Below are 22,109 nucleotides of genomic sequence, written 5' to 3' on the forward strand. Positions count from 1 at the left end.
TGTTATCGGATCAATACTAAAATCTGCAGCATTGCCCAGCCCTACCAAAAACCACTCTATCCTCCTGATTGATGTTTCTGACAGTTTTCCTGCCTTACATTCAGAGGATGCTGCAGGGCGACCCATCTGTGGACGAAACGTGGATGAAACAGCTCTGATGTGGCTGAGGTAAAACTGGCTCTGATGTTCTGAACTAGATGCCATCTTTAGAAGAAATATAACATTTTATTAAGTGACATCGTGGAAAACATGGGAATTTGCCATAATCACCCTGATAATTCAGTAAAAGCAGGAAATCTGACTCAAAGGAATCACTTTTCAAACAAAAGTGAGAAATGTTCTGAATGTGACTGAATGAGGCCGTTAGCAGAGGCGTTAAGAGGCATGCTGGCTTTTCCTTCTTCCTCCCCAGTTCCTGCAGGATCTTTATTCCAATGCAAGCTGCAGCGTTACAAAGTCCATTTTTAGTGATTCGTTCATATTACTCCTTCATGTTGGAAAAACGTAGAATGATTTTTAATGCTTTTGAAACCTTACGACAAAGAAATAAAAAGAAAGAAGAAGAAAAAAACGTGGTGAGGTGGAGGCAAGACAACCCAGCATCTGCTGATTTAAGAGTGAGGGTGTGTTTCTGGATGGCTGGACAGCAGGACACTCAGTTGCTGTTGTGGGTCAGATACTCGGCGTGCAGCTTCTCCTGGGCCTCGTACAGCTTGCGCAGCTTCTTGGCCTGACCCTTGCTGAGCTCCTTCCCTTCTGCATCATGAGTGGGGAAACCCTGCATGCAGCAACAGGAAGACAAACAAAAATCATGATCCGGATAATCACATCAAGATTTTACAGCACTTCCAAGGAGATCAATAGAAACTCGCACCCTGACAAACAACTGTGATCAGGGTCATCTCAAACAACGATGAGACCACGTACAGGCCTGAAGTCTGCAGCCTGAACGGCTGGTGTGCAGACAACAAGTCGTCCCTGAACATCAGGAAACTAAGGAGCTCATCCTGGACCTCAGACACAACAGGAATGAGCACCTGCCGCTGAGGATCACACACCAGGAGGTGGAGCAGGTGTCCAGCTTCGAGTTCCTGGGATCTCACATCAAGAACAACCTGAAATGGGGCATCAACACTGCTGCTGTAGTGAAGACCCACCAGAGACTGCACATTCTCAGGATTTTGAAGAAGAACCTCTGCCTGGACTCCTGAAAACCTTCTACCGCGGTTCTATATTTCCTCTTGGCATGGTTTGGCAGCTGCACAGAAGCAGACCGAGCTGCTCTCCAGCTCTGAACACGGTTTAGAAAATCCTCCCTCTCCCTTCTTCCATCATGTCTTCTCTCTGCTGCCCTCTGGGAGGTGTTACACGGCCCGAGGTGCTGCACAGCAAGGCTGAGGAACAGCTTCTAGCCCTCAGCTGTCCGGCCTCTTTTTCAACCGAGCGGCCCCCGTGCTGGTTTGGAGCCAGAGCCTGACTAAGCACAGGCTCCTGAGTCTGGTTCTAAACAGGCACCAACTCTTTGCTGCACCAAAGTGAAGAACCGCTTCACGTTGCTTGCATTAACAGCTGGGGGCGGGGTTTTCTGGCCGACATAAGAGCGCTGAAACAAGACCAACATCTTCAAACCAGCGAAGCAATGGACAATAAAAACAAGCTAAACTGGTCTGAGGAGGAGACCGAGGCTTTCCTGGTATTACTGTTGGGTGCCAGTCTTTGAGCAGCTACAGAGGGAGATGAATACTGCTGCTACGAACGCGGCGTCCACCAGCTAGTTAAGGAATTCTAAGAGCTGGAAAAAGATTTCAGGGCCCAGAAAAAGGAGCTGGGACGCAGACGCAACGGGACAAACCAAACAACCGGATCCACCACAGGTGAGTCCATCCTCCTGCTCATGGTGGAAGCTCGGAACGCCGCTGAACCGTCAGTGTAGCGGCTTTCTACTGCGTAACAAGGGGAAATGACTGTGACATTAGATATGTTACGGACAGATGTTTTAGATGATGTTATGACGCAGCACTGACTTCGCTCCATCTGTGGAAACCTGAACAGGTTCTTTGGAAGCACCAGAGTCGAACCAGCTGAGCACTTGTGCTGCCCTATCCCACCGCCGCTCCCCTCCACCATCTGACCCACCCATAGACTTGATTTTATCACTGATGCACCCTCATTTTTTATGCACTTTAATTCGGTTTCCTACATGGTATTTATTGTATCTTCAAACATGCCTGCCTGTGTGCACGTGTGTGTGTTGTGTGTGTGTGAGAGTGAGTAAGTAGGCAATGAAACTATTCTATCATATGAATCCTTACTGCTCATTATGGACTTTTTTGTCCTTTCTGGTAGTTTTCCCTTCAGCTTTTGGCCATCATTTTGGTTGTTTTACCTTGTCTGATGATTTTTTTTGGAATCATGTATTTATTTAGAAGAACTTTGGAAATACAATTTAAATTTTTCCAACAAGAAACTGGGAAAAAATTCCCACTCATTCAAGTCATCAGAGGGCAAAAAAAAAGTCTTTCAGTAAACCTGGACTTCACTGAAATGTATTGAATAAAATTGAATAAACTAAGCTGAAATAAATATTTAATAAAAACAAAAACAAAACAAAACAACAAAAAAACGTTTACCGTTTCATCAAATTTGGAATACTTGTCCGTTTCCGAGCGGAACATTTCACTGGGAGGGACTTTCATCTTGGCGAGTTTAGCCATCTGAAACCGAGGCGGAAAAGAAGTGAGAAATAAGAGAAAAACGTGGACGGTCGGAGAGACGAGGCGTCAGCCTGACCTCCTGCTCCTGCTTCTTCTGGGCCGCCTCTTCCTTCTTTCTTTTCTTCTCTTCTTCTACCTGTGAATGAGGAAAATTCAGAACCTCGCTCGTGTTCACGTGACGGATGTGTTTGTGCCACCTTAAATAAATAAAATAAAAATCAGCATCACTATCAGTCCCGTCTCCTTGTTGTTCTTACCTTCTTCTTCTCTTCTTTCTCCTTCAGTAATGTCTCCTTGTCCACCAGTTTCACCACAGTGGGCAAACCTGCAACACACCACTTAGTTTCAGCTTAGTTTTCATCCTTCTTTCTTTTATTTAATGAAATAACCTCTTTTTACAGAAAACTCCGCTGTAACTATCAAAGCCGACGTCCTTTTCTGAAGAGAATACGCCAGCAGACTTTGTTCTTGTACGGATGTTTCCGTGTTACCTTCATGATCCTCCAGTCGGACGCCCAGCTCCGGTAACGTGTCGTCACGGATGATGTCGCACAGCTGCAGCAGCTGCACCACTGCATGAGCCGGAGAAAAAGCTTCGGTTACACCCCGAAGAAAAACTCAGATTTAACTTGGATGTGATTCTTCCTCCTTACCCTTCTGCTCCCGGGCGATATTCCGGACTTTCTCCCTGAAGTCCGACAGCACCGTGAGGTACGGCATCACCGTGCTCTCCAGCTGCAGAGACGTGAGGAACAAGGTTCTGAATAAAACTTCCACAGCTCTTTTAATTTAACAGAAGGAAATCCTGACGAGGAAGATGGACACAGAAGCAGGGTAGTGAATCCTAAATTGTGTTTTCGGACCTGGAAACAACATCACTGTATTGCTATGGAAACCACTTTTTTTTTTAATCATGATTTTTTGGGGGGTTGAAAAACGGCTCAAAAACGCCACCTACTGGTTCAGACCAGGTTTAGTTTTTCATGCTCAAACCTGACAATCGACCGTCTGGGACCCTGCTATGTCAGGAGAAAAAGTGAGATGCAAAGAGTTTGTAATGTTGCTCCTATCACTAATTTTCAGCGTGCAACATTATGCATTTCCTATGCCTCCTAACGATTTGCAGCTGCTTCCATCTCTTTGGAGGATGTCTGTAAAATAAACCTCTCACGTTGCCCTTTAAACCAGATTTTCTACCTTTGTGGCCAAAAATGTCTAAACACAAAACATGATCTATAAAATTAACACACACAATCAGACATATGTATGTGACAACAAGGAGGGCGCAGCCAGCTTTCTAAGTTTGTGTGTGCGGGTGAAATAATTTCTCGTTTGGCGTCCCTGGTGCCCCCACGGCTCCATTATCTAACCAGCAAAACCACACAAATGTCCTGGATCTGGCTACAATGGAAACCAGTGGAAACCAGTTGAATTTGGTGGAATCCAGTAAAAATGTAAAATATTCTTTTTCCCCAAATGAAATACCAACAATAAAAATAAAAGGTTCTAAACTGTAATGACTGACATTAAAAGTTGGAGTTTAAAGTCAGTGGGCTGTTTTTGGCCACAAAGGTCCCACATGGAGTATCTAAAATAAAAAATACTGATATTAAATTAGTTTTGCTGCTAATCTTTGACACGTTTAATCACCACAAACGGCTCATCCTTCTACGGTTTACAGTTAACTACGGAAAATAATTAATGTTATGTGTGTTTTTTTTATTTTGGTAATAAATATGCAATAATACAAATAATTAAACTGGCATTTAGAAAAACTATATAAAAATGTCTGAAGAGGACACAAGCAGAGTCAAACCTGTCCAGTTATCAGCAGCTTGCTACTGTTTCCTAGTAGATCTGTGTCGCTCTCCATCTGTTAAAAGCCTGCTGGCCTGACCACGGTCCATGTCACCACCAGTTTACCCTCATCCCTGCTCATCCCCGCACTTAAAAGCAGGAAGTGTAGTTACACATCTGTTCCTGACTTTTCTAGAGAAAACATGCTTACTTACATCAACACCATGGCTTGGTCCTCCCATGGGGAACCCGATGGGCTCCGATCCTTCAATCGCACCGAATATCTGAAGGTCAGAGAAGCCTTTTATCAGTGAGAGGCAACAAGCTTCCAGCCAAACAAAAATCATTTGTGCAGGAACAAAACTCAAAACGAAGCTTCTGCTCAAACGTCTGTCAGACATTTCTGCTCAGAAAAATGTGCCTGAGTGGCGTCCACGGAGGATGCGCCAACACGGAGGAGCCACCGGTGTGGCCTCCATAGACAAGGCAGTTTATTTGTACAGCACATTTCATGTACAGGACAATTCAAAGTGCTTTACTTAAAACAAAGACATTACAGATATTTAGAATAGTAAAAGGCATCAACACATAATCACAATAAAATAATAAATTACATTAAAATGATTAAAAGCAAGATAAGTTAAAAAGTTACCGTGCAGATTTCATGCATAGACGCATGAGAAAAGAAATGTTTTTAACCTGGATTTAAAAATGTCTACATTTGGGGAAAGTTTAATCTCCACTGGCAGTTTGGTCCATTTGTTTGCAGCATAACAGCTAAATGCTGCTTCTCCATGTTTAGTCTGGACTCTGGTCTGGACTAGTTGACCAGAGTCTTTGGATCTAAGAGCTCTGCTAGGTTTATAATCTCTGAACATATCACAGATGTATTCTGGGCCTAAACTGTTCTGGGATTTGTAAACAAGCAGAAGGGTTTTAAAATCTATTCTGTGACTGACTGGAAGCCAGTGTAAAGATTTCAAAACTGGTGTGATGTGTTCAGATCTCTTAGTCCTGGTTAAAACTCTAGCAGCAGCGTTCTGGATGAGCTGCAGATGTTTAATGCTCTTTTTAGGAAGTCCTGTTAAAAGACCATTACAGTAATCCAGCCTACTGGAGATGGATTCATGGATGAGTTTCTCTTGGTCTTTCTGGGAGGCTAAACTTTTAATTCTGTTGATGTTTCTGAGCTGGTAAAAAGCTTCTTAGTGAAGCTTTGATGTGGCTGCTGAAAGTCAGATCTGAGTCTATCAACACTCCCAGGTTACGAACTTGGTCGGTGGTTTTAAGAGCCCGAGTCTCCAGGTGTTTACCAATGTTGACCCTCTTCTCTTTGCTACCAAACAGAATAATCTCAGTTTTGTCTTCATGTAATTGTAGAAAATTCTCCTTCATCCAGGTGTTTATTTGCTCCAGACACTGACACAATAAGTCTATTGGACTGCAGTCATCTGGTGACAGAGACATAAAGTTGTGTATCATCTGCATAACTTTGATAATTATTTCTATAGTTCTGTAATATTTGACCAAAAGGGAGCATATACAAGTTGAACAGAAGAGGTCCAAGGACTGACCCCTGGGGGACTCCACAAGTCATGGCCACTCGCATAGATTCATAGCTGCCGATCGGAACTAAATAACTCCGGCCTTCTAAACAGGACCTGAACCAGTTAAGGACCGCTCCAGAGAGTCCAACTCAGTTTTCCAGCCTGAAAACAGGAGTCTGATCTACAGAACACGCCAACACAGAGGACCTGCAGGCGTGGCCTCTATGGTCTCTGACGGCAGAACAGAAACAGGAAATGGGGAGTGTCGGTGGATAATTTGGTCAATGGATTTTCTGTTCAGAGGGGAGTCTTAAAACGAACAAACAAAAAAAAGGCAAAAAAACAAAAACAAAATACGAGACGTTTTTCCTTTTAAACTTTCTGATATTAAGTGAGAAAATGCTTTGATTTCAGTTTTATAAATCTGCCAAACAAAAGGATTTTATCTCTTCTCCTCCCACTTTTGAGCGACATCCGTGCAGAACTTTGTGTGGATGACAGGCCTCGCGTCAAGAATAGAGATGTGAAGTTCATGAACAAATCAATTCTTTTAAACGGCTCTTTTAAATGAAACATAAGAACCAAGCTGCAGTAGCGAGCAGTATATTTTTAATCTACATTTTTCCATGCTGCCTTCACGTGACACGCGTGTGCCAGTTTTGATGACGGAAATCCAAAACAGTGATCTCACTGTCTAAGCATGGACATATGGAGCCTCCTCACGCAATGGTGACAATGAAAACACAAGTCAACTGAAGTGTGTATAATAGGGTGTTCGCCTTCAAAAATATTAATTCTGCTTCTCCAATGGAGCTCTGTGTTTTGATCATTTGGAAAAATGGACTATGAGACGGGGACGGACCACGAGGTCCAGGATCTGTGGAGCATTTACTGAGGACGCCATTCACGTCGACTTTCAGTTTGCAACTTTTAAACAAGTGTGTGCTGCAAACAGCCAACCAGCAGCAGAGCTGAGTGTAGGACACACACACACGTTCAGAAAATGTTAAAGAAACTGAAACAAGACTAAAGAAGCTGAAGATGTCAGTTATGCTTGCTGAGGTGTTGGTTTGGTTTCTGGGTCTAGAAGGGGTTGGAGAAGGGTCCAGGAAGCGTAGCGGAGTCTGGTCATCTCATCAAGGCCTCCTTTTTAAAGACCTGCAGGAGCAACTAGACCCCAGACCGGCCTGTTTCTGTGCTTTACTTATGAAAACACTAACCCAGTCGCTATTTGGATTTGTTTCCCACTGGAACTCCCATTAATCATCTGCCTCTCCTCCCAGAGATTCTTGTGTAGCTGGATCGTCCCTCCGGCTCCCAAAAACTATATATTCAATCAACCTGGTTTTTACTAGACCTCTGTTCTTGCAGCGCTTGCTGTTTGGTCCAGACAGCCAGACCCCCCAGCCGTTACAGAAGGACCACAACAGGCGGAGTCTGGTCGTACCAACAAGTGGTATCAGACATAGAATAGAATTACAGAACTAACGCAGATTACTCTGAATTATTTTAACCTGGTAAATAAAGAATTCTGGACTTGTTGACCTCATAAGAACACATTCATGCACAACACCACAAAGTAACTGTAAATAAAGAACGTGAACTGTTCAGATTATGTGAGGTCCTGCATATCTCTGCCTACATCTTCACCTACTTTACACTACATTTCCCACCATGCATTGCTCACTTCAGCATTACAAACCGGCAACGCTCCTCAGCAACATCGGTACAGTCCTGCTCTGAAATGGCAAGTGGAGGAGAAAGAAGAGAAGCTGCACATCACATGCTGCATGTGCTTATGGTCATTCCCAGGAATATTACATTCTGTCTGCAGAAGCTTCCGACAGTAAAAAGCCGACATTTCTATAAGTTATGTCTGCCTGCATAACGTCAGCCTCATCGACTCAACATAAGCATCTGTCCAGTTTGAGAGGGAAAGGGCAAGACCTCGTCCCAACAGCCTCAACGACCCAGATCAAATGGCCTGCAGCCTTCAGGAGCCGGATTTCCCTGCAACAGGTCAGCTGAATCGTTGCAGGTTTCTCAAGTCCACCCATCCATTTTCCATACAGCTTAATCCAATTCAGGGTCGGGTTAGACTGGAGCCTATCCCAGCAATTAGGAGTTGAGAGGCAGGTACACCCTGGACAGCTCGCCGGTCTACACAGAGGTTTCTCACGTTCAGTCTTTTATTCTCAGTTCTAATTTAAAACAACTGAAATGAAATGAACTAGTTCATGAGAAGCATGAACATAAAATACCAATTCCTGTCTGAAAATACGAATAAATGTTTTTTTTTTTTTAGTGATTTTATGTGTCGTTTGGCAAACTATAAAACAATTTTTTTTGTTAATTCCATTTCAACAGTTAAAAGGAAAAATACTTTATTTCATTTTCAGCGGTTTTTTTTTTTAAAAGAAAAATAAAAGTTAAGTTTGTTTTTAACACTCAACTCTGAAAGTAAAATCCAACGACCGAAGCATTCGAGGCGATGTGACTGACCTTCAGCATGCTGGTGAGGTAGGCGGCGATGCTTTCCACCAGCATGCGGTTGGGCCTCAGCTTGGCGCTCTTCCTGCTGGCGATGTAACTGTTGCTGTGGCCGACCAGCACCCTCATCTCCTCCACGGCGGTGCGCGTGTCCATGTTGTCACACAGAGCCTCGTGGACGGCCGACTTCCTGTCGTAGAAACTGGACAACAAAAAGTCGGTGTTGGAGGTGAGACAGCAGGAAAGGCTGAATCGTTTTCTTCACACAGTGACGTCTACAAGCTGCAGCTTTATGGAAACAATCTTCATCTGCCCGGCTCACCTCAGCTATGATGTACGGAAGCTACATCACTTTGTAGACCCGAGTATTTTAAATATCACACTTTAGCACTGCACATAGATTCCTAAAATCAGATTATCACAGTAATCTGATTACTCCAGTTCTTGGATTTTGATGCCCATGTTTAAAAAGGAAACAGTTTTTCATCTCATTTAAGCTACAGCTTGTCATTTTACATGGTCACATGTTTACGATTCTCCTAAACCTCGATGCACACAGATGAGCAGGCTCCCAACAGCAGGCAGAGGCGGTCGGAGAGTGTGTGTTTGGGAAGGTGGTAAAGAGTTAACTGGTCTAGTGCTGGTCGATGTACCGGATATACTCGAGGTATCCCAAGAAGTTTTACATACGACATATTAAATGTCTTTATGGTGAACATCGAGCACAAAATGACACGACAGCGTTTGACGTGTCTACATGTGATTTTCTTCGTAGTTTAGCTTAGGTGACATTTCGCCCTCTCCCATCCAGAAAGCTCTCCCACTCCCATGCGCGCTGTTTCAGGGGAGACAGGAACGAAGCATGAAGGAGAATGCAGCTAGCTAGCTAGCTTACGATCGCTAAGAGACGGAAGCTAAATGCAAGACGTCCATTTAACCAGGACGTCATCTCAGAATTGACGACGGTGACGAGGAGACTGTTCAGCTGTGCGTGTGGACATGAAGTTCTTAATACACCGGAGACGGAAACTCCTCCACCTGCTCCTCCACCTGCTCCTCTTGTTAAACCAGACGTTTTTGTTTGATTTACGGGCGGTTGACCAGGTAGCTCACCTGTGTGTACAGACATGACATGATGTAATTACATGTCAACATGAGAAAAAGATAAATAAACCTGGCTGTTTAGTTTTTATAATAAAAGGAAAAATATAAACCTGTTCTGAAGGAAAGGAGACCCTGGATTACTGCTGATGTAATAAAAATAAAATAATATTTTAATATAAAATAACTGAAGAAATATATCAGTGATTAGTTGAGTAATTCTAGAAAAAAAAATAAACGTAACCTTATAGGGCCGTGGGAGTATATAATGTTCAGGGAACCACCGGTTTATTAAATGTTTGAGTTCAGGTCCCCGATTCAAAATAAAAAGTTTGTTGAAAGTTGAGAGATAAATTTAGCAGAGATTACCTAAATCCTGCTGGTTTTTGTCTTTTTATTGTGATAATGTTAAATTCATTCATTCATTCATCCTCAACAGTGTTTCAGAAGAGATTTCAAAACATCGGGATGTACATCGTGTATCGGGATAAGGCAAAAAAGTATTGTGATATCAGTTAAAGGCCATATCGCCCAACCCCAAACTGGTCTTATCGACTAGGACGGCTTCTCCAGGAGTCCGGTCCCCTGGAGATCGGACTGTGCTGAATGTGGAACCCGAGCTAAACGTAAATGACATCTCTGGTTTAAAGGGGTACTTGGCTGAAATCATTCTTCAAACTTCAAAACACTGGGTACAAAGTTGAAGACTGAGAAACAGGTATACAGAACCAGGTACGCAGAACCAGGTACGCAGTAATATTTGACTAAACTCTAAAAACAGCCACCCAGCTGAAACCCAGTCTGCGAGCAGACTCCCCGTTTCCCCGCCTCACCTGTTGTTCAGCGCCACCTCTTCGGCCTCCCACTTCTCAAAGCGGCCGGTGATATCGGTGGGAGCGCGCAGGATGTCCTTCACGGTCAGGAAGAACTCCTGGTGGACAGTAAAAAAAATAAATAAACACAAACTGAGGTGGAGTTCAGGATCTGCCCCCACGCTCGTCTTGTCACCTACGTTCAGGAATTTCTCGTACTGGACGGCCGACTCCATCGTGTTGGAGGAGTAGTCGAGGGTGTCCTTCCAGGAATGCATCAGGAAAGCCAGACGGAGCTGACGAGCTGCAGGAAGACCAACATGTCAGAGTTTTTCAGGTAGAAGCATCAGCTGTCTGCTTCACTGACGACTCACCTGTGTTCTTTGCCAACGCCTCCTTAATGGTGATAAAATTTTTGAGGGATTTTGACATCTTGCAGCCTGCGATGGTCAGGTGACCGGTGTGCAGGAAGTAACGGACCCAGTAGTCGTTCTCAAAGAAAGCCTGTGGAAGGAGACCGGCTGTGGTCAGAGGAGGTGTCTCCACTGGAAACTGAGTAAAGGTGAAGGAATCTGACCTCAGACTGAGCCAACTCGTTGTCATGGTGAGGGAATCGGAGATCGAACCCTCCGCCGTGGATATCCATCGACTCCCCCAAGATGGACCCGGCCATAGCCGAACATTCGATGTGCCACCCGGGCCGACCCTGACCCAAGAAACAGACCAAAATACATTCACACTGAACACGGCAGTCACATTTGAAGTTTAGTTACTAGGCTTAAAAACTAAAACCCCAATTTATCTATTCATTCATCCATCTGCATATACTCATCCAACCAACCGCGTATATTTTCAATCTATTCATCTTTCTCTTCATTTATTCATGTATCTCTGTCATCTAATATTTTATTTTTCAGCCATTCAGTCCTCTCTCTTTGCATATCGTTTATTTCTTACACTTTCCTTTTGTTTATTTATTATTATATTTTTATTTATATTTTCATTTCCTTTCAGTTGAATGAAAACTATTTCTATTTAGTCTTTTCATTGTGTTTTTGGTGAAGTATTTGTGTATAAATGAAATTCTAATTATCTAAAAGTAATAATATTTGCTTCTGGCATGAATAAAATATTCTTTCATTTTTTAAATTAATTTTATTTAACCATGAAAAAAAACTCAATATTTAACATTTTTACTTAAAGACTAATTTAAACATCCTGATGTTTGTCAGTTGATCTTTATATGAACCCTGTTGGTCAAACTGGACAAACTGGAAGCCATCCTGGTAAATAAACCACCAGATCTTCACCCAGCAACCAGAAATAAATTCCTTCATCCCTTTATCTGATAAAAACACCGGTTATGACCCGACTGTAGACATGGCTGGAAGCAAATTCCACGCAGAGCAAACGCTAACCTTCCCCCACGGGGAGTCCCACGACGGCTCTCCGGGTTTGGAAGCTTTCCACAGAGCAAAGTCATTCTGGGACTTTTTCTCACTCAGTCTTTCTGCAGAGATGCTCAGGTCACCTTCCCCCTCCTGCAGAGCTTTCTGATCTCCGACAGCTTCTGGGACCAGTTTGGCGTATGAGTGCTGGGGACTGGCGTCGAACTTGGAGGTGTCGAAGTAAACCGAACCGTTCGACTCGTATCTGCGGACGTCAGAGAAGCAGGTGGTTAAAACCAGAACAGATGCAGCTGTTCATCTGCTGCGTTGGTTTCTTCCTCACCCGTAACCGTTGGAGACGATCTTCTTCACAAACTCCACGATCTCGGGCACATATTCGCTGACGCGAGTGAGGACGTCTGGAGGAAGAACCTGAAGCAGAGAAACAGAGTTTATATCTGAGCTTTCATTCACCACAAGCCGTTAGAAATATGTTAATGACAGATTCTGTATAAAACCCTGACATGGTGCATTTCTCCAGACACAAGACTCACCCAATGCCACACAAACACACACAAACAATCCAAAAACAATGACAGCCCTGGTGGAATGAGCTCCCCCTCCTCATTAGACATGAGCCCCCCCTCCTCATCAGACATGAGCCCCCCTTCACATTAGACATGAGCTCCCCTTCACATTAGACATGAGCCCCCCCTCCTCATCAGACATGAGCCCCCCTTCACATTAGACATGAGCTCCCCTCCTCATCAGACATGAGCCCCCCTTCCCATTAGACATGAGCCCCCCCTCCTCATCAGACATGAGCCCCCCTTCACATCAGACATGAGCCCCCCTTCACATCAGACATGAGCCCCCCTTCACATTAGACATGAGCTCCCCTCCTCATTAGACATGAGCCCCCCCTCCTCATCAGACATGAGCCTCCCTTCACATCAGACATGAGCCCCCCTTCACATTAGACATGAGCTCCCCTCCTCATCAGACATGAGCCCCCCCTCCTCATCAGACATGAGCCTCCCTTCACATCAGACATGAGCCCCCCTTCACATTAGACATGAGCTCCCCTCCTCATCAGACATGAGCCCCCCTTCACATCAGACATGAGCCCCCCTTCACATTAGACATGAGCTCCCCTCCTCATTAGACATGAGCCCCCCCTCCTCATCAGACATGAGCCTCCCTCCTCATCAGACATGAGCCTCCCTTCACATCAGACATGAGCCCCCCTTCACATTAGACATGAGCCCCCCCTCCTCATTGGACATGAGCCCCCCCTCCGCATCAGACATGAGCTCCCCCTCCTCATTGGACATGAGCCCCCCCTTCACATTAGACATGAGCTCCCCCTCCTCATTGGACATGAGCTCCCCCTCCTCATTGGACATGAGCTCCCCCTCCTCATTGGACATGAGCTCCCCCTCCTCATTGGACATGAGCCCCCCCTCCTCATTATCTATAAATCTATATAATTTATCTAAGGTTGATCTTGACACTGTGTGCAGTCAGGACTGCAACAATAATTCTGTCGTGGTTTATACTGATCCACCTTTGCAGACAGTTACATTTTTAGTGTGGGCGACACATTTTTCCAAGTACATGCATTTGAGTACTTGCTGATACGAGTACTAATAAAACCCATAGAATCTTCAGAAATAAGGAGGATAAAGTGGTTTTTGGTGGATTCGGTTCACAGCTGTGAGAAAGCATCTACATGCAGAGAAAATGCTAATAAGTCCGTTTAAGCTGATGATCAGAGCCGCTTAAATTGCTGGTAGATGAAGGGGATTTTAAACATAATGTTCTCTGTGCAGAGCAGGTCTGGACTTTGGACGTTCTACTTCGTATCGTGCTTCCAGATCTGTGACTAAAATCCGGGAGCAGGTTCATAACTCAGACACTCAGTGATGCTCCTGATGCCGACTGGGGGAGGGAGAACAGAAACCAGAAGACGAGGCTGTTTTAGATTTCATGTTGGAACGGGAGCGCCATCTTGTGCGGGAAGCGTCTAATTACATGAACAAGAGGCGATGCAGAGAAGGCAGAGGAGACCCTGGTCACATCAGAAACTAAATTTCTGGACGAACTTTCTGAGAAAATGACAAAAATATGGTGAATCATGCTGATTAAACCGGAGAATTCTTTAATTGCTTTTATTGGCTGTGTTTTGGTGTGATTTTATGTTTTATAACATCTTTTTTTGGTGATTGCTTGCAGCACTTTGAGAGGGTCCTACAATGTAAAGTGCTTTATAAATTAAAGAATTTGTTTTTTCTTATTATGATCCTCGGCAGAAGAAGACTTGAGGCCTGTACTAGGAAGCTGGATTTTCTCTTTCGGAGGTGACTTCGAGGTTAACCTGGGGATTTCTGTCCTATAACGCTAGTTAACTTCTTACCGGGTAAATCACCATGGTAACGTACGCTGAGCGGCTAACCTGCTCCGGACAGGTTACGTTCTGGATAAGAGATCAAGTATAGAAGCGCCACCTCCTGACCACGCGGTTTAATTGTGTTGTTGGTTTTCTTGAAGTGGACAGAAACGTTTGACATTTGCTAGAAGGTGAATTACCAGGCGGGTGCGACTCAAACAGGCGGCTTACGTTCAGGGCTTCCATGTCTTTGTGGTACTCTCCCTCCCAGTATTTAGGGAGGATGGAGAAGATGGAATTCTCTGTAACTTGACTTCCAAACTGTTTGTCCAACCAGTCGGCGAGCAAATCCTTGGAACTGTCCAACAACGTCTTTAAAAAAGAGAAAATAAAAGAAACACTTAGTTAAAATGCAGCATTTATTCATTTTAAAACAAACGGGGAATATGAATCTCCTCCTTCCATCACACATGTTCAGTCAGATCATTTTATAAAATCTAAATAGGAGTCTCACCTGTGCGAGAGGCTGCAGGACCTGGTCCGCTGCTTTGCTCTCCATTGCTGCCTGCAGGGGCTGCAGAGCGGCGGAGACGGCATCGTCCAGCCGCTCCAGCATCTGCTTCTTATCCGGGTCAGTGGTGGAAGCCAAATACTCCTGAAAGGGCTGAAGACGGCAGGACAAACAGGTGAGACGGAAACTCGTAAAAACAGCCTCAGCCGAACTGAACTTAATCGTCTATCAGGCTCATGATGACCTCTGGCTGCAGCAAACAAGTTGAAATACCATTTTATGCTGTGAAGCGAAATGTAATAAAAACCAGGACTGATAATAACAGTATGAAGAATATTTGGAAAAAGGTCTGTTTAATTTGAGCTGTCAGGAAAAATAGTCCTAATCCAGACTGACACACTGCAGAGGGACATGTGTAGTGTCTCACCCCTCGGGCACTCAGGACATCCTGCAGTATCTGGGCAGCTTGCGGCTGCTTCTCTTTGTACTGGTCCAGAAGGTAGTTCTGCCGGGCCCTTTTAATAATCTGAAAGAGAAAAAAGGAAATAAAAAAAAAGGATAAAAAAAAGCAGCCGTGATGCTGGAAACAACACTAGTGCAACTTTAGCTGCTGACATCTCCCTGTTCTTGATGATTTCTATTGGAAGATTCAGGAATCGTACACAAATATAACTCCAGAACTAATTATACAGTCACCATCCACTTGTTCAGATCTACCCATCCAGCTTCCTGTTAGCAACACAAATATCCAACCAGCCAATCACACGGCAGCATGTAGTCACGTTGATGTGGTGAAGATGACGTGCTGAAGTTCAAACTGAGCATCAGAATGAGGAAGAAAGAAGATTTAAGAGACTTTGAACGTGACATGGTTGCTGGTCTGAGTGATTACTGGGATTTTCACCCACAACCATCTCCAGGGTTTCCAGAGAACGGTCTGAAGAGGTCAGAGGAGAATGTGCAGGCTGGGTGCAGCCTGAGTATTGTTGCTGACCATGTCCATCCCTTTATGACCACAGTGGAGCATCTTCTGATGCTACTTCCAGCAGGATAATGCACCATGTCACAAAGCTCAGATCATCTCCACCTGCTTTCTAGAACATGACGATGAGTTCACTGGACTCCAACGGCCTCCACAGCCACCAGATCTCAGTCCAGTAGAGCAGCTTTGGGATGTGGTGGAACGGGAGATTCTCATCATGGATGCAGCCGACAAACCTGCAGCAACTGTGTGATGCTGTCATGTCAATATGGAGAAAACCTCTGAGGAAGGTTTCCATCACCTGCTTCCATTTATCACACCAGGAATTAAGGAAGTTGATAAGCAATATTTTAGCTGTTTTCACTGTGCAGGAGAGACTTTCAATGCAATCAAAGTTCTGCCTCGTCCTCCACTGAACGAATCAGTTAATAAGACTCCCTTAAAGAAAGGAAAACAGAGATAAAGACATTTATGATCCATTTATCAGCTCTAGCTTAGTTTATCTTTGGCTTCGGTCGGCTTCGTTTTTCACTCTGACTTGCAGTTTTATCTCAGGCTGCACATTTCAAAGTCAAATAATTCTGGACCCTTTCTAAGGAAGACTTTTCCAGCCCTGCAGAACAGCCAGCAATGCTCAAGATGTACACATCTAAACCCCACTAACCTTGTCATCTATGTCCGTGATGTTCATGCAGTAGAGGACGTCATACTTGAAGTAATCCTTCAGAATCCTTCGCAGGATGTCAAAAGATATGTAGGACCTGGACACAGATTAGAATATATTATAATCCACATACTAGGGAGGAATCACCACCGATTTATTTGTCTGGCTGTGATCTGTTTACCGAGCATGTCCCATGTGTGAGGCGTCATACACCGTCGGCCCACAGCAGTACCACGTCACTTTATTCCCCTTCTGGGGTACAAACGGCTCCTGAAACACCAAGATCACAAAAGTTATGGAAAAACAAAAGAATGACGAGATCTGAGTCACACACACCATTTTTACACCACCCACACCATCTTTTCTAGAGACAGTCGTACAAAAAGTAAATTTTAAACGTCTCTGATGAATATAAAATATTAAATGAGCTTTTTATACCAGAATAGGGTGAGAAGAAGCCACTACTGTGAGTTTTCAGACCTTCTCCTTCATGTCTGCAGAAAACGCTTCAGTCATCTTCTGCAGAAACAACCGGCTGCACGAGGCTGTCCGACACTAATAACCGCTCAAACTAAATGATCATGGACTCTGCACATGTCAACTGAGACACAGCACCCCGTAAAACCACTTCAGGGGCGGCCCTCGCTCTGCCTGCTGGTATTTGCCTTGTCAGGTTAGTGTGCCGCAGCCTGCATGGGTGCTTCCTTCTCACCGGAGAGCTTGTACCCAGCACATCCGGGTTATTAAAGACCCGGTTATCAATGAGCCTCTGATGTTTGGTTTGTTTGCATTTCATCGACATGCATCCACGTCTACATCACTGATCCTGCCAACCACACCTGCTGCATGTTTTATACCCAGTTTATATTTTAGAGTTAGATTATGGCAAACTGGGGGCTTTCATGTACCTTTGCTCTGGTCAGGCTGTTGTAGAGTCGCAGCTGGGGAACGTTGGTCCCTGCTGGAGGAGACCACGGAGGCTGGACCCGCTTCTCCCTCACTGGAATGAGAACAGGGAAAAACTTTACTTCATTCAGACCAGAGCATCTAAGTTTTACCACCAACCTTTTACTACTTGTACAAGCCAGTATCAACAGCCCTTAATCTAACCCAATAAATAAATAAATATAATGAAATAAATAAAATGAATATTTGAAAAATTAAATATATAAAAAAATTAAAATAAGATTAAATAAAATTAAATGACATTAAATACACAAAATAAACTAAATAAAACAAAATAAAATATGAAATAAAACAAAATAAAATAAAAAATTAAACTCAAACATTCTGCTTCCTGACCGCCGTCATGGCGGACGTCAGGAATTCAGGGCGTCTGTCCGTCCGTCCGTCAGCAGCATAACTCAAAAACTTGAGGACGGATTTTGAGTAAATTTTTAGGAAACATCAGAAATGGAAACAAGTGGTTACATTTTGGGGGTGATCTGGATCACCGCCTGGATCCAGGAAAACTGGATTCTTTACTAAAGGAGTTTGGGGTAATATAACGCCCACAATCAAAAAAAAAAAAAAAAAAAAAAGAAAAAGAAAATGACAATGGCTCGGTGGAGGTCTGCGCTCTGAGTGCTTCTGGTTTTCTTATTCTACCATAAATTTGGTCATTTTTTTGCATCTCCCCTATAACTGAATAAAAATAAGAAATTCCTAAATAAATGAATTTAGGAATGTTATATCATTCAACCATCTGCCGTCATTCCCAGTAACGGTTTGGCTTTATGGTTTGTCAGGATGTTGGAACTGCAGCTGCACATGTTCATGAAACACATGTGGGCAAAAATCAACCATCAGAAGCCCGACTACACCGTGGCTGCTTCTGAAACGGCAGGTTTTCTCCAGGCGACTTTCACGTTTGCTAAAACCCAAACCTGGGTGCGGTTTTTTCCAGCCGCCATCACTCAGTTTAAACAGCGATTAACGGACCCTCCCCGGCACGCTTCACACACAGAACGCCACCGTGACCAGCGTGGAGCTCTGGAATGGCTTCATGCCTGCACAGATACAGCTGCGTTTTAAAGACCTCCACATCCGGACCAATCATGCTCAAATCACACCTAACCTCCTCCAGCCCTCAGCCGTCTACTCACTGCTGCTCTGTGTGCTGAGGTCCTGCTGCAGGGCGCCTATGTGTCTGTACCAGCGCAGCGCGTGGACATGTTGTGGATCGGGGGGCCTGTGGAGGAGCTTAAAGGCTTTCAGGTCGGCCTGGGAGGGGCCGAACCCCGCCAGGTAGCTGCGTGAGGTAAGGTAGTCATTCAGGGCAGCTGTCAGCGCAGCCTCCTCATTTATCTGCAGCAAGAAGCCAAACTCAAAGGCTGCAGAAACAAGAGGGCAAATGTTCGCAAAGAGTTACCGAGCAAGCAGCATCAGGGTGAGAAAACAAGAAGAGCACGGCAGGTTTGCTCTGCAGACACGATCACTGGCTACCACGCAGAACCACGCAGCTCCACGCAGAACCATGCAGCACCACACAGAACCACGCAGCTCCATGCAGCACCAAGCAGAACCACGCAGCACCACACAGAACCACGCAGCTCCATGCAGCACCAAGCAGAACCACGCAGCTCCATGCAGCACCAAGCAGAACCACGCAGCACCACACAGAACCACGCAGCTCCATGCAGCACCAAGCAGAACCACGCAGCTCCATGCAGCACCAAGCAGAACCACGCAGCACCACACAGAACCACGCAGCTCCATGCAGCACCAAGCAGAACCACGCAGCACCACACAGAACCACGCAGCTCCATGCAGCACCAAGCAGAACCACGCAGCACCACACAGAACCACGCAGCTCCACGCAGAACCACGCAGCTCCACGCAGAACCAGACAGCACCAAGCAGAACCACGCAGCTCCACGCAGAACCACGCAGAACCACGCAGCACCACGCAGAACCACGCAGCACCACACAGAACCAGGCAGCACCAAGCAGAACCACGCAGCACCACACAGAACCACGCAGCTCCACGCAGAACCAGACAGCACCAAGCAGAACCACGCAGCTCCACGCAGAACCATGCAGCACCACACAGAACCACGCAGCTCCACGCAGAACCAGACAGCACCAAGTAGAACCACGCAGCTCCACGCAGAACCACGCAGAACCACACAGCACCACGCAGAACCATGCAGCACCACACAGAACCACGCAGCACCAAGCAGAACCACGCAGCACCACACAGAACCACGCAGCTCCACGCAGAACCAGACAGCACCAAGCAGAACCACGCAGCACCACGCAGAACCACGCAGCACCACGCAGAACCACGCAGCACCACGCAGAACCAGGCAGAACCAGGCAGCACCACGCAGCTCCACGCAGAACCACGCAGAACCACGCAGCACCACACAGAACCACGCAGCACCACGCAGAACCAGACAGCACCAAGCAGAACCACGCAGCTCCACGCAGAACCACGCAGAACCACGCAGAACCAGGCAGCACCAAGCAGAACCACGCAGCTCCACGCAGAACCACACAGCTCCACGCAGAACCATGCAGCACCACACAGAACCACGCAGAACCACACAGAACCACGCAGCACCATGCAGAACCACGCAGAACCACGCAGAACCACACAGAACCACGCAGCACCATGCAGCACCACGCAGAACCACGCAGAACCACGCAGCACCACACAACACCAAGCAAAACCACGCAGAACCACGCAGCTCCATGCAGCTCCACCCAGCACCACGTCTTATCAGATGAAGAAAGGAGCACCACACAGAAGAATAAGAAACTACTAACAAAAAAAAGAAAATTTACAATAAATTTAATAATAGAAAAACAAATCAAGCAAAAGGAATAATAAACTATTTTATTTACATATTTTGTCCAGTCAGTTGTGTACAGTATTCTGTTGAACTGCAGTCAGGTGTTTTCTGTAATGCTGCACCTGTTGGGCTACCTGCCATAAATGCTCTAATTTGTTTGTTGTCTTTTAAATGATTTATTCTGTTTTGTGGCACTTCTATCCTTTCCAAAAGTCCATCTCCAAAACTAGTCAACAAAGCTGAAATCTTTCACTTCATGTGATGCTTTTTCCATGCTATGAGCAGATTAAACAATAAGGACGAGTTAGTGAAGCTGATGGTTTTCTTTTAGACGACCAACATTAACAAGAGGAATCCTGATGTGTGGACGAGTGGAACCTGCAGAGTGAACACTCGATGCATCACACCAACATCAAGTACACTCTCGACTTGACTGATGCAAAATGCACACAGACCTTTGTACATAAACTCAAGCCCACAACTGATGGTATTTTATTCATGCACACAAAGCAAACATGACGCACACACACTCCTTGGACATCATGCCCACTGCTAAGAATGAAAGTGAAATGAACTGATGGTACTTTCAACATGATGAAGAGTCAAACAGAAACTGAGGACCGGCCCCACCCATGCATGACCAATTGTGAAAATGAAAGCAAAAAAACAAAACAAAACAAAAAAAAAAACAAAAAAAAACCACACAAACAATAAGTTATGACCATAAATGGAGATAAGTGGAAAACAAAGTGATGCTAAAATTATAACTACGCCCTACACGCCAAATGAACCAGCAAATGCACCATTAGGACTTACAGACCAGGTATTTTATACCTTTTTATATTATCATAAGATGCTTTATATCATCTTTGTCTAATAAGTACTTCAATTTATTCATACACACATGAAAGCACATAATAAAATCTCCTGCCATTTGATCTTCTATAGTCATCCGTGCAAATGATAGAAATTCACAAATTTATGGCAACTTTATAAAAAAAAACTCTAAAAACAAATATATAATAATAAATGTTAGGATTTCCCTGTAACTATTCAAAAGGAGAAAAACGGGTTTAACAAAAAGAATAAGATCTAAAAATCATCTTTCAAGTAACTTCAAATTAGGAAAATACTGGATGATAGCAGAGATAATAAACAGTGAACTAATGAATGCAAATTAACTTTATTTTATGATAGTTTAACGTCGTCAAAAATGTGTGTATCAATAATCTGAAAATTTGCAAATAATCTGTGATCTCGCTGAATTAAGTCACAGCTGCGAGGAGAACCGTTATAACAGTGATGTGCAGCAGTTCCGGCAAAATCATATAAACCGACATAAATATGATTTTATCTAAATGCCTTATGTTTTACTCTTTTGAAAGAAACATAAACTAAGGTTTAGTTTAGCTGCTTAACGCACCAACTCGAACTGATCAGCTCGAGCTTTAAACATTTACACTCCAATTTCTTTGCAGTTCGGTTAATTTTAAATATGCCTAAGTTAAAAGAGTCTTTTACGCTCAGATAATCTTTTATTAGGCTATCTGTGTGTCTTTGCTGTAAGCTGCTTCTTGTGTTAAACGCTTAAATTGGATTTTTTTAAAAAGGGAGTTCAGCTTCACGTTATTGCTCACTGTAGCTCAGCTTTAAATCAGTTTCAGCTAACACTGCTAACTTTAGTTTAATCACTGTGACAGTTCGTCTAGCATTTAAACAAAATGTCATAACTTCCTATTAGATTATAACAAAGCAAGCTGTAAAATGAGAAAGACAAATTAGTAAACACTACCTGGATCTCCTGAGCTCGACATAGCCACAGTGCTTACTGGTTGGATGCTGATGCAACAATAACGTGTCCGGAAGAACATGCGCACTATATACCAACGGTAGGAACCGGAACCAATCTTTTGAATT

General features: G+C 44.4%; 1 protein-coding gene across 2 annotated transcripts; it reads right to left on the reverse strand.

Annotated features, from left to right (window-relative positions):
• Nucleotides 1–201: 201 nt before the first annotated feature.
• cars1 (cysteinyl-tRNA synthetase 1) lies at nucleotides 202–22,060 on the reverse strand. 2 transcript variants are annotated; one of them, XM_041989597.1, is made up of 22 exons: nucleotides 21,985–22,055; nucleotides 18,501–18,728; nucleotides 17,304–17,395; nucleotides 16,577–16,665; nucleotides 16,396–16,492; nucleotides 15,177–15,275; nucleotides 14,753–14,902; nucleotides 14,470–14,610; nucleotides 12,193–12,281; nucleotides 11,880–12,114; nucleotides 11,039–11,167; nucleotides 10,836–10,965; nucleotides 10,662–10,765; nucleotides 10,483–10,580; nucleotides 8,561–8,750; nucleotides 4,727–4,795; nucleotides 3,368–3,449; nucleotides 3,206–3,286; nucleotides 2,972–3,039; nucleotides 2,791–2,850; nucleotides 2,631–2,714; nucleotides 202–778 (listed from the first exon to the last, which is right to left on the reverse strand). In XM_041989597.1, exons 1-22 carry the CDS (start codon nucleotides 22,004–22,006, stop codon nucleotides 656–658), a joined length of 2,460 nt encoding a protein of 819 aa, XP_041845531.1. In that variant the 5' UTR covers nucleotides 22,007–22,055; the 3' UTR covers nucleotides 202–655. The 2 variants fall into 2 exon arrangements, with proteins under 2 accessions (XP_041845531.1, XP_041845540.1); XM_041989606.1 differs by lacking the exon at nucleotides 18,501–18,728 and having other exon boundaries at nucleotides 21,985–22,060.
• Nucleotides 22,061–22,109: the final 49 nt, after the last annotated feature.

Source organism: Melanotaenia boesemani, chromosome 1, assembly GCF_017639745.1.
Source record: "Melanotaenia boesemani isolate fMelBoe1 chromosome 1, fMelBoe1.pri, whole genome shotgun sequence".
NCBI classification, from domain to species: Eukaryota; Metazoa; Chordata; class Actinopteri; order Atheriniformes; family Melanotaeniidae; genus Melanotaenia; species Melanotaenia boesemani.

Coding starts and splice junctions, on each gene's coding strand:
- cars1 (XM_041989597.1), bottom strand. CDS start 22,006: ATGTCGAGCTCAGGAGATCCAG. Junction 16,493..16,576: donor TCACACATGGGACATGCTCG/GTAAACAGATCA, acceptor ATCTGTGTCCAG/GTCCTACATATCTTTTGACA. Junction 3,450..4,726: donor GACCAAGCCATGGTGTTGAT/GTAAGTAAGCAT, acceptor ACGTCTCTGCAG/CTGGAGAGCACGGTGATGCC.